Raw genomic sequence first — 12,883 nt, forward strand, 5'->3', positions numbered from 1 at the left:
CATATATTGTATTATATATAATAAAACCATTAACATAGATTAAAATACTTTTGAAAATTTAATAAGGTTAAATATATAAGACATACTATTTTTAAATGTTTCACTTGGTTTAATTTATTATTTATTTTTTAGTATTCATATTTGTTTACAAATATAATGCAATAATTTAATAAAATTCGATTAAAAAATGAGTTAATTATAAAGTATGTATAGGTGTATAATTTTTCTATAATAAATATCGTTTTATCGTATTATATTATAGAGAATTCAATACTAATCAATATTTTTTTATTCATATTTGACAAAGTATAAGTAAATTTAATTGAATATTAATTACGAAATGCAAATATTCGATTATTAATATGATATTTGATTGAATTGACTAAAAACAAATTGATTTCACGTGTGTAGCATGTGCTCTTCTCCTAGTGTATATATATATATATATATATATAGACTTGATCCCCCGCACCCTAGGGTGCGGGGAATCCGTGCACACCCATGCTCAAAATAATTCCGATTGAATTGAAATTTTTATGGTAGGATCGTTTTAAAAATATGAATTCAATTATATATCATATGCTACAAATTTCAATCTCGATGGCCGAAATCATGAAAATGACCAAAAATTGCACATTTAACCCTATTTTCGGCTATCTTCACGATACCGGCCATCGAGATTAAAATTTGTAGCATATGATATATCGTTGAATTCGTACTTTTAAAACGATCCTACCGTAAAAATTTCAAGTCAATCGAAATTATTTTGAGCACGGGTGTGCACGGATTCCCCGCACCCTAGAGTGCGGGGATCAAGTCTATATATATATATATATATATATATATATATATATATATATATATAATAGCTAAACCTCATAGAATAACCACTTTTGACATTTTAATGAATTTCCAAACATACCCTCATTTTTAAAAAATTGATTTGATAAAAGAAAAGGAAAATACACAGATTACCCTTGAAAGAGGAGGGGAAAAAAGTGCAAAAACCGCCACCCTTTAGGTCCATATGAATCTGATACCCATAACCTCCATGTTTCAAATTTTCACTCCATTATTAGACCCACTTTCGATCAACTGAAATTTGATCCAATCAAAATTCAAAATCTCTTCATAAAAAAAGAGAGGGCATGGATGACGTTGACGAGATTTAGATGAACATAGGTTTTTGATAATTGTATGTATAAAAAAACCGTGTTTAATATTCTTATCTAATCTATGGTGTAGTCGTATACTATATCCATTCAAATAATTTATTCACGTTGCTATTTGATTCATAGATATTGTGGTTATTGATTATTTTACACACGCAACGCGTGTGCATCCTTTGCTAGTATATATAATATTTAAAGACCCTGGCTCCTCTTTTATATTTACAAGGAGCTGGAGTTTGAAGCATCTATTATTGACTCCTCTAAACGCTGGGATTTTTTTTAAAAAAATAAAATAAAACATTACATAAAACTAAGTCGGTAAATCCCGAAGTACAATGGTCTCTAGCCTAAAAGGTACAACACCATCTAACCTTGTTAAATTTTGTGAAAAAACAAGCTGAAAAGTGCTCTTAGTAAATGATTGACTTCTACCTTTTCTTGTCATATACAATAATGTGGATTTGGTCTAAACATCATACCCCCTCGGTTTCTATGCATGTGGTACATGATGAGTGCCATATCTGAGATTTTCAAGACTTGATTTGAATTTTAGAAATTGGCCTCAAGACAATAATGCTTGTGTATTGTTTTTCTTTCGATTAAAGATGATATTTTAAAAATAAATTTATAATGCGTATATGGTTAAAAAAAACAATGATTTAGTGGAATTGTTTATTTAATAGATACATGAAAAAAGGTTTCAAAAAAAAATAGATACATGACAAAATGTTATATGTATTTGTACATGATGTATATATTAATTCATGAACATCATCATAAAGGAAATGTTTGAAATATTCTGAAATGAATTTTCAAGGCGTCATGAAAGTTGAGAAGAAGTAACAAACATGTAGTACTAGTTGTTAAAAAAAATTGAGTTTATTTTAGACCTGAACTTGCACACAATGAATATGAATAAAGCAAACAAATATGAGTGGCAGAAAATCAGTAAATGATAGCCGAAAATATGAATTAACACAAGACATATTGAAATCCGTATCTGTTGGAGAAAATGGGTTTTGAGGCCCATTAGCCTTCGATAATTAATCGAGGATGATTCGTCCTATGAAATCCAAAATTGACTTGAAAATTAGAATCTACATTTCGATTAGATATTTTTGGAATATTAGTTTGCTCAAAATTGATTTTGGGTGAATGAGAAATTAATTATTTAATATTGGTGTATAAGACTCAATTAATTGTATAGTAGAGAAAATGGGAGTTGGCCCATATTGAAAGAAGTTGTCCTTCTATTCTTACATATACATTATGTATGTCAATTGATTCATTAAATTCAAGTCATAAATTATTTATTTTATAGATACATGACAAATGTTATATGTATTTGTACATGATATAATATTATTGAAATGAATTTTCAGAGTATCATGAATCTTAAGAAGAAGTAACAAACATGCACTACTGGTAGTTAAAAAAATTGAGTTTTTTTTTAGAACTGGACTTGCACACAATGAATATGAATAAATCAAATATGAGTGATAGAAAATCAGCAAATGATAGCCGAAAATATGAATTAACACAAGATATATTGAAAGTCGTATCTGTTGGAGAAAAAGGGTTTTGAGGCCCATTAGCTTTCAAAAATTAATTGAGGAGAATTGGAATCTACATTTCGAGTAAATTTTTTGGAATATTAATTTGCTCAAAATTGATTTGGGGTGAATGAGAAATTAATCATTTAATATTGATATACAAGACCCAATTAATTGTGTAGTAGAGAAAATGAGAGTTGTCCATTGAAGAAGTTATCCTTCTATACCTACATATATACTATTGTGTATGTCAATAGATTGATTAAATTCAAGTCAAATAAGTCAAGCCAACCAGCATGTACGCATTGTCGCGAGAGATTTTATTTGCTACTCGAAAATGGGCTCGATGATGTGGCAGATTGCTGACATGGCACATGGTACAGTCAACGTACATGTGGCATTGATTGGATGATGTGGCGGTCAAGTATACAACACTAGGACATGACATGGTTGTAGTTGATGGTCGTTAGATCGAAGGGACAAGATGAAGGGATGGTTCGGTAGGTCGATGAATTACGGACCGTTGGATGGCTAGATTGATCATCTAGATCAAGGAGATTGAATCTGAGCCATTGGATTAGGCGGTTGTGATCTGATGGATCTAGGGTTATATCCAAAGAGTGTGATCAATCCAAAGAGGTGCGATCTGGATCGTCCAATTCAAAATGGACGCATGAGATTAAATTTGATCAAGGGATATGATCCAATGATTGTGACTCACCAAAAGGGGTGTGACCTACACCATCAGATGAAGATCTTATGGATCAGATTGAATATAAAGCCTAGAGACACAAATAATCTTGAAAAGACCTCTTCAACCCTTGGACATCTATAAATAGACGCTAAGTCATAATGGAAAGATTGGTTAGTTGTTAGACATTATGAAAGCAGAAGTTAAATTTCGTTTTGTCCAGCATATTTCTGCATACATTTTTTGTTCGGCATTGTTAGAAAGTTCAAAACGCATCTTGAAGTTCGCCAGGTTTTGTAATTTGGAGTACTCTCATTACAAAACGAAAGTCATATCTTGAGAGACGATTTCCATATTCCATGAGCACCGTATGTGAGACAAATTCTTCTTAAGGACATAGAGTCTAACTCTAGCCTCGATTTTAACTTTCTGTTGTTATCGTGTTCCAGTATGTGTTGCAACATCTGTCAAGACACAAGACAAATAGTTTCAGTTTTGTACAGGATCCAAACCCAACAGTATCATAAAGATGCGATTCTTATTTGGAACAAGAAGTTCATGTGTATTGTATATGGTGAACAACGTGAAAGATCAATAAAAACTAACGATGATTATTTGCAATGATATAAAAGAATAAATATACACATTATATCACATGGAGTGCATGAAGTTGGTTTTCGATCATATCAATGCACCTAGTTTGTTAATATTGGACAACATCATTATCAATTAAATTTCAATACGTATTCTTCTTATTCACATCGGTCGTCATTAGATTTTGTTTCCGTGTCATCAGGTTGGGTTGGAGATGGTCAAGCCATCCAATGGATTTGATGTTTCTGGATCATTTGATGAGTTTCATAGTGCAAGTCCATCAGGTGGGATTCATATACTATTAGTCTATCCGATGGGTTTGATGTTATGGGTCCATCTAGTGGGTTTGGTACTATTGGTGTAACGACCCTCACTACTAGGCTATCAGACTATAATTAAAGTGAAGGAAAATTACGGATTTTTAAAAATTTTGCCATGACCTATTTGTAAAACCAATAAGCCATCAAGACTCAAACAGCAATTTAAATAAGGAAAAAAAATTGACTTCAAAACTTAAGTGCGTTAAACATAAACATGCAATCCTAGTAACCACCTCCCGGTTACAGCATAAAGTAAACTAAAGCATTTAAAATTAATTCCAACGATAATCACAAACTTGCAAAAGCGGAAAACGTACTTCAAAACATAAGCTGTAGCACAGGGAATGCACATCCTGGCTATAAATACTACAAGATCTCAAATAATACTTCATTATTACAAATTTGATAACTGTGAGGAAAAATATAAACTAAAAGGAAGCAACGGTCACTGGGCCTCGCACTACCGATGACCTCATCCCAGTAAATCACGCCCCTCCGTTGCCTCCACAAAATCCTCATCTGCAAACATTCAAGCATAGTGAGTCTAAAGACTCAACAAGTATAAACAGTGTAATAACAAGGGTTTAAAATACGTGATGCAAAAACTCAACTTAAACTGTAATATGCATGAAACTAGAACAATATAGAAATCATGCATTAATGAACTCACACTATGATAAACTTTAACTTTCATAACATTCAACTTAGACTCATGCATAACTGAAAGACTGGCATCAATGCAAAACGAGTCAACTAAAATTGTGAAACTTTAACTTTTAAACTTTCCTTTACTTTTTCCTCTTAGAAATCCGATCCCTGATTTGTGACCCTCTGTTTTGATCATGATCATGGCTGCAGTGCACTATGCCGGCAAGACGACGAGATTTCTCCCGACGAACTTAGCCCCTCTATGGCAAGGAGACCGAGATGCCTCCCGATCCCACATTGCCCCTCTGTGACAAGGGTAAACAAGATGTCTCTTGCTCCTTGTCTAACCTCTATAACCTCTTGGTGAGTAGACCGAGGCATCCCCCGGCCTAGCAACACCCCTCTTGTCACAAACAGATCACTTCATTCAAAAAAAAATATTGGCTTTTTTTTCCCTTTTCATTTGTAAAGACTCAACTCATACATTAAATGACATGCAAATAAGTAAACTTCCTTTTTCTTTATTAAACTCAAGAACACGTCAAATGCACACGAATAAGAAATCTTTAAGACATGAGACTCGACTCGAAAATGTGAGTTTAAGGTGGATGAGTGGCTGCCCCTAAGTCCAAAGAAGACAACTTACTCAACAAAATCCTCAAACTTGACTTAACTCGAGCAAGTAAACCGAAAAACCCTTAACTTTGTCATATCTTAACCAAAACCCGTCCCGCTTGAACCGACACCTCATAAACACTCCAAATTACCCCTAGGACCAGAACGTAACCTCCAAGGATCACCCAAGCATTACAAACCAAAACATTCCCGGACAGCCCCTTATACTCTAAAAATTCTGCACTTACACCACAAACTTAAAAGACTCATAACTTACTCAATACTTATCCGATTCGGGCCCATTTTATATCGACGCGACCACAACATCATGAACTTTACCATGGAATGGCCTAACCCTGCCCAGACCTCAGCCAAGACACTGCCCTGCCCCGTGAACAGTACTGCCCTGCACACTCACAACATCCAACTTACCTCTAACTCAAGAATTCAACCCCATAACCCTCTTTCCTCAACTTTTCTCCATACCAAACAACCATACACTTCAAATAACATCACTTAGGACTTTTCCCAAGCACTTGGGCTACACTCAATCCACACTTTCACAACACATATCAAGAACATCAAGAATTAACCATCAAAACTCCAAAATGTTGAACAATCAATCAAGACCAATGCAAGACCATTAAATACTTCAACATCAATTAAATTTCAGCCCCTACACATGCAAAATGTTGAACAATCAATCAAGACCAATGCAAGACCATTAAATACCTCAAACCAAAATGGTTCCTCGCCCTCAGGCCTGACTAGTACTGACCTCTGCTGAAAATCTATCATCACCGCATTCTTCGTCATCCAATCCATCCCAAGAATCATGTCAAACTCTGGCAAAGGTAGCACTATGAGGTCTGCTACCACTGACTGACCCTGCAAAAGCAGTACAAGGTCTCTCACCAAGCTCCTGCTGGATAGCTCTTCTCCTGAGGGGATAGTAACTGAGAATCCAACCTCCAATTCCTCGCTCTGAATGCCCCTCTCAAGGGCAAAAGACTCCGATATAAAGGAATGGGTAGCCCCTGAGTCTAATAAGGCCCTCGTGGCTACGCCTGCTACAACAATCCTACCTGCATAGCAGTAGTTACAACGACAAAAAGGTTGAAGTTAAAACCACGAGTTCTACTTAGGCTCATTCTAATTCAACAATTCCCAAACAAGATACTATTCATGCTAAACAGTCAAAGATCCTAAGACATGCAACAAGTTACTAGAGTAAAATCTCAAACAAGCAAAAACTTAGAGTCGCATGCATCAACGAACCTTTAACTGCTCTAACCCAAAAGTTAAGATATTACCTGTGAGAAGAGTAGTGTCTGGGTCGGCCTGCTCGGCCTCCATCACGAACACTCTGCCCTGCACGGGCCTCCTCAGCTCTGGACAATGGGTAGACATATGTCCTGGCTTCTTGCACTTGAAGCAAACTCCAGCATCCTTCAAACACTTCCCAAAATGCGGACGATGGCAAAACTGACAAATAGGCTTCTCCCCAGCCTTGGGAGGAACCTGTCTCTGGGCCTGACGCCCCTGTGGTGCCTGCTGTCCCTGCTGTCTCGGGGGTCCATGATACGGCTTCTTGCCGTGCTGCTGCTGCTGAGAGTGGCCCTGATGAGGGAAGGGCCTCTTGCCATGCGCCTCCGCGCTAATATCTCTCAGCGTCTGCTCGGACCTCAAGGCACGCCTCAGTGCTGAAGCATAATCAGATGGCTCAGCCATCAGCACATCCCTACGGATGGTAAGTCGAAGCCCTACCAGAAAGTGTTCCAGCTTCTCTTTCTCATCATCTCCAATCAACGGCACGAAATGGCAGCCTCTCTCAAACTTCACCACAAACTGTGCCACCGACAAGTCTCCCTGTCTCAAGCTCATAAACTCCGTCCTCAAACGGCCTCTCACATCAGCAGTAAAATACTTCTCAAAGAACAGATTCTTGAACTCAGTCCAAGGTAGAGTAGCTGGGTTCACAATCTTCTCCATTCCCTCCCACCAGAGGGCGGCATCATCCTGGAGGAGAAAACACAGCACACCTCACTCTATCTGGATCTCCCAGCTGCATGTAGCGAAAGATCACCTCAAGGGAGCGGATCCAACCCTCCGCTATCAACGGATCAGTGGTGCCAGCGAAGTCCTTCGGATTCATCTTCCGGAACTGCTCATAAACAGTCCCCATCCCAGCTCTAGGAGCATCCACATGACGCTCGAGAATGCGGGCCAATCCTGCTAGCACCTGTCCTCCTACATCCTCCTGCGGCGGCGGTGGAGGCGTAACTGCACGCGGATCATGACGACGAGCCATCTAAACGCATTGAGAAAATCCAACATTCAAATTTCATGCCCTAGAAAATATTTTTACCTCAAATTTAAACTTCTCAATAACTCAAGAAACTAATACATAAAAACTTAAACAGATAGAGACATTAAACTTAAATCTTACAGACTTTGAGGCGAGATCCCCTGAGTTTCAGCAATCGGCAGTAGGCTCAGCCCAAATCAAGACCGTGCTCTGATACCAACTGTAACGACCCTCACTACTAGGCTATCAGACTATAATTAAAGTAAAGGAAAATTACGGATTTTTAAAAATTTTGCCATGACCTATTTGTAAAACCAATAAGCCATCAAGACTCAAACAGCAATTTAAATAAGGAAAGAAAATTGACTTCAAAACTTAAGTGCGTTAAACATAAACATGCAATCCTAGTAACCACCTCCCGGTTACAACATAAAGTAAACTAAAGCATTTAAAATTAATTCCAACGATAATCACAAACTTGCAAAAGCGGAAAACGTACTTCAAAACATAAGCTGTAGCACAGGGAATGCACATCCTGGCTATAAATACTACAAGATCTCAAATAATACTTCATTATTACAAATTTGATAACTGTGCGGAAAAATATAAACTAAAAGGAAGCAACGGTCACTGGGCCTCGCACTACCGATGGCCTCATCCCAATAGATCACGCCCCTCCGTCGCCTCCACAAAATCCTCACCTGCAAACATTCAAGCATAGTGAGTCTAAAGACTCAACAAGTATAAACAGTGTAATAACAAGGGTTTAAAATACGTGATGCAAAAACTCAACTTAAACTGTAATATGCATGAAACTAGAACGATATAGAAATCATGCATTAATGACCTCACACTATGATAAACTTTAACTTTCATAACATTCAACTTAGACTCATGCATAACTGAAAGACTGGCATCAATGCAAAATGAGTCAACTAAAATTGTGAAACTTTAACTTTTAAACTTTCCTTTACTTTTTCCTCTTAGAAATCCGATCCCTGATTTGTGACCCTCTGTTTTGATCATGATCATGGCTGCAGTGCACTATGCCGGCAAGACGACGAGATTTCTCCCGACGAACTTAGCCCCTCTATGGCAAGGAGACCGAGATGCCTCCCGATCCCACATTGCCCCTCTGTGACAAGGGTAAACAAGATGTCTCTTGCTCTTTGTCTAACCTCTATAACCTCTTGGTGAGTAGACCGAGGCATCCCCCGGCCTAGCAACACCCCTCTTGTCACAAACAGATCACTTCATTCAAAAAAAAATATTGGCTTTCTTTTCCCTTTTCATTTGTAAAGACTCAACTCATACATTAAATGGCATGCAAACAAGTAAACTTCCTTTTTCTTTATTAAACTCAAGAACACGTCAAATGCACATGAATAAGCAATCTTTAAGACATGAGACTCGACTCGAAAATGTGAGTTTAAGGTGGATGAGTGGCTGCCCCTAAGTCCAAAGAAGACAACTTACTCAACAAAATCCTCAAACTTGACTTAACTCGAGCAAGTAAACCGAAAAACCCTTAACTTTGTCATATCTTAACCAAAACCCGTCCCGCTTGAACCGACACCTCATAAACACTCCAAATTACCCCTAGGACCAGAACGTAACCTCCAAGGATCACCCAAGCATTACAAACCAAAAACATTCCCGGACAGCCCCTTATACTCTAAAAATTCTGCACTTACACCACAAACTTAAAAGACTCATAACTTACTCAATACTTATCCGATTCGGGCCCATTTTATATCGACGCGACCACAACATCATGAACTTTACCATGGAATGGCCTAACCCTGCCCAGACCTCAGCCAAGACACTGCCCTGCCCCGTGAACATTACTGCCCTGCACACTCACAACATCCAACTTACCTCTAACTCAAGAATTCAACCCCATAACCCTCTTTCCTCAACTTTTCTCCATACCAAACAACCATACACTTCAAATAACATCACTTAGGACTTTTCCCAAGCACTTGGGCTACACTCAATCCACACTTTCACAACACATATCAAGAACATCAAGAATTAACCATCAAAACTCCAAAATGTTGAACAATCAATCAAGACCAATGCAAGACCATTAAATACTTCAACATCAATTAAATTTCAGCCCCTACACATGCAAAATTTCGAAATTTAGGGCACATAACTTCTGGATTTTCGAATTATGCAAATACAATCAACATATCTCAAGCCTCTAGCCATATCTCAACCTCCAACAACTATAAACTCCTACTAATGCCATAAACCGAAAATTTACACATGCATATCCAAAATTTCAGAGATGAACTCATGCTCCACATGTCTAATAATACATAAAATTCGAAAATTTGGTAGAAACTTAGGAGAAGGAACATCATAGCTTAGCTTGAATGAAAGCCCAAGGGAAAGCTTATACTTGCCTTTCAACCTTTACCCAAAAATTTCGAAAATAAGGGGAGATGAGAGTGGAACTTCAACCAAACACCAAGCTAAGCACCTAGGGGAGCTTCTCCGGAGGCTGGGACGGCGGCAGGCGGCGGCGGACGGCCAAGGAGGAGGGCGGCGTGAGGGAGAATCTCCAAGGGGGAAGGGGGCGGCTCCTAGGTTAGAAAATGGGCTAGGGTTTCTATTATTTTGCAAGTGAATATTTAAGTGGGAAAAATAATGAGAGTGTAGGGTTTTGTGTGTGTGTGTGAGAATCTTGTCCTATAAAAGTGCTAAAAAACTTGTAAAAAGTGCTACTTGCACTAAAATAACTCTTCACCTCAAAACTTTTGCACCTCTAAAACTTCTAAGTTTAAAATTTCAACTCTAATCATTTTAATTGAAATTCCACTAACCCGGATTTAATAAAATCCTATTTTATGGAAAATTTAGGAAATAACCCAAGAAGATAATAAAAACTGCTTTTTGACCCCTAAAAATTCAAAATTTGCATTTTTGGCCAAAACCCCTCTTTTACCTCTAACTTAAATTCTTAAAATTAAAAATCTTGAAAATAAACCACCGAAGCCCACCGTCGTCGCCTGCCTGGATAAAAAATTACTAACTAAACAGTTCAAGACATTTAATTCAAATAAGTCAAGCAAGGCTAACTTTAACTGAAACTTAAACAATTAACTTCAAGAAATTTAAAATATAAATACTGAAAATAATTTTAGGCATGATTTTAGAATTTTAGAAGTTCTTGGCGTTACAATTGGTCTACCTGGTGATTTTCAATATTGCTAGTTCATATGGTGGATTTGGTACTATGGGTATATCTAGTGGGTTTTACAATGCAAGGCCATGTGATAACTAGGTTTCTGTAGTAATCTGTACCAATTTTACGAGATAAAATAGTAAAACATGATTAAAAAATCATAATTCTAATTAGCCAGGAGTTTAATTGGATCAGGAATGTGGAGTATAGCCTTCGAAACCACCGATGAGTTCGGAACTTCCGAAATGGGTTCGGAAGCACCAAACTAGGGCTGCAAAGATCGGAATCAGAGAGTCAGTTTGGATCTTTCGAACTAAAGATCAAAAGTTCCGAAGGTTAGACCATGCACACTAAGTGAGATGTCACCAGTTTTTGGACACGCAATCACATGCATGAGATCGGAGCTTCCAAAGTAGAGATTGGAGTTTTCGATCAGGGTAGTTTGAAACATGGCAAGCATGTGCAGTTCGGACCTTCCGAACTCCGCCTATAAATAGGCATGCAAGATTCATTTTCAAGTGCCAATTCACAAGTTTATTCTCTCAATCTTGGTGTTTTTTGGACGGTTCCAAGCCTTTTAATCGGGGGCCGGGCAGTAGCAAGAAGCTTCTGGAGGACTTGCGGAGCGGTGCTCAGGATTTGGGGCCTTCGAAAGCAAAGAGCTGATGACAGATGCAGATATAGTCTGAGATCCCTAGTAGTATTAGGGGGTATCTATTAGCTTAGTTAAGATTTTTAGACCAGTTTTAGTGAAATGTTAAATATTGGCTTGTAGGTTTGAACCTTAGACTCGTGGTTACTAGGACTGTCTTAGAGAAGTATGTAAGTACTGACTGAGATTATCAGCGAGTATGCTTGCTTATATGTTGTATTTTATGTGTCATGATCCATGTTTTACTGCTTTATATATTATGTTGCATGTGCATATATATTCATGTTGAGTCGAATCTCCTTAGAGATAGCCATTTGATTAGGGTCGCTCAGCCATACACCCTTGTTATATTGTCGGACACCGAGAGACGTCGATGACGGAGACTGATGCTATGGTGATCCTCAACGAGTGTGTGGATGTACCCTATGGAGTTTGTTGAATCCTAAATTTTGGTGATAACAAAACAATATATCATTGTTATAGTATGACCGTCATTGATATGTATAACAGGAAAAATTCTATCGAAGGATGTCAATCGATCGTATCATGTCAATTGATTGAAAGATGTCAACCGACTTAGAGACATCGGCTGAAATGTTGGATATCGACTGAATTTCAGATATCAACCGACTTCATAACCTATATCAGTTGGTCTTCAAACTTCAACCGATCAGTTATCAGAATGAATGTCAACTGGAATACAAGCCTCAAGGATATCTACCGATTTCATAAAGCAACAATTACCTAGTAACGGATCTTTGACATGACAACTTAAATGCGAAAGAACAGAGCATTTAAGGAGCCATTAGACAAATCTTGAAAGGTCATTAATAGCATTTATTATGAAGACATATTAAATGGACACTAAAAGAACTTCGAGTACAGAGATTTTGAAGACGGAAAAATCTTACTCCACAAAACAAAAAATATTGTCTGGTATGCATCTGTTTGAAAAGCGCAGTGGAATGTAGTTAGAGATATAAGAGCAGACAATGAGAGTCGATCTAGTTGTACTGTCGGAGTCAGGATTTTGATTATTTATCATATGAGGACTATAATTTTTACTAAGTGGCAGAGCCAAGTACGAGTTCTAATGCCATATGAAGAATCCAGTCTTAGTATGGGAGAAAGACGTTG

The 12,883-nt window shown here is 37.5% G+C and overlaps 1 protein-coding gene across 1 annotated transcript; it reads right to left on the reverse strand.

Annotated features, from left to right (window-relative positions):
- Positions 1 to 4,725: 4,725 nt before the first annotated feature.
- On the reverse strand, positions 4,726 to 7,904 carry LOC140874328 (uncharacterized). Its single transcript, XM_073277606.1, has 4 exons — positions 7,770 to 7,904; positions 6,907 to 7,519; positions 6,372 to 6,678; positions 4,726 to 4,849 (listed from the first exon to the last, which is right to left on the reverse strand). The coding sequence occupies exons 1-4, from the start codon at positions 7,902 to 7,904 to the stop codon at positions 4,846 to 4,848; spliced, it is 1,059 nt and encodes a 352-aa protein (XP_073133707.1). The 3' UTR covers positions 4,726 to 4,845.
- Between the last annotated feature and the right edge of the window lie 4,979 nt (positions 7,905 to 12,883).

The sequence above is a fragment of the Henckelia pumila genome, chromosome 1, assembly GCF_033568475.1.
Source record: "Henckelia pumila isolate YLH828 chromosome 1, ASM3356847v2, whole genome shotgun sequence".
Classification (NCBI taxonomy): Eukaryota; Viridiplantae; Streptophyta; class Magnoliopsida; order Lamiales; family Gesneriaceae; genus Henckelia; species Henckelia pumila.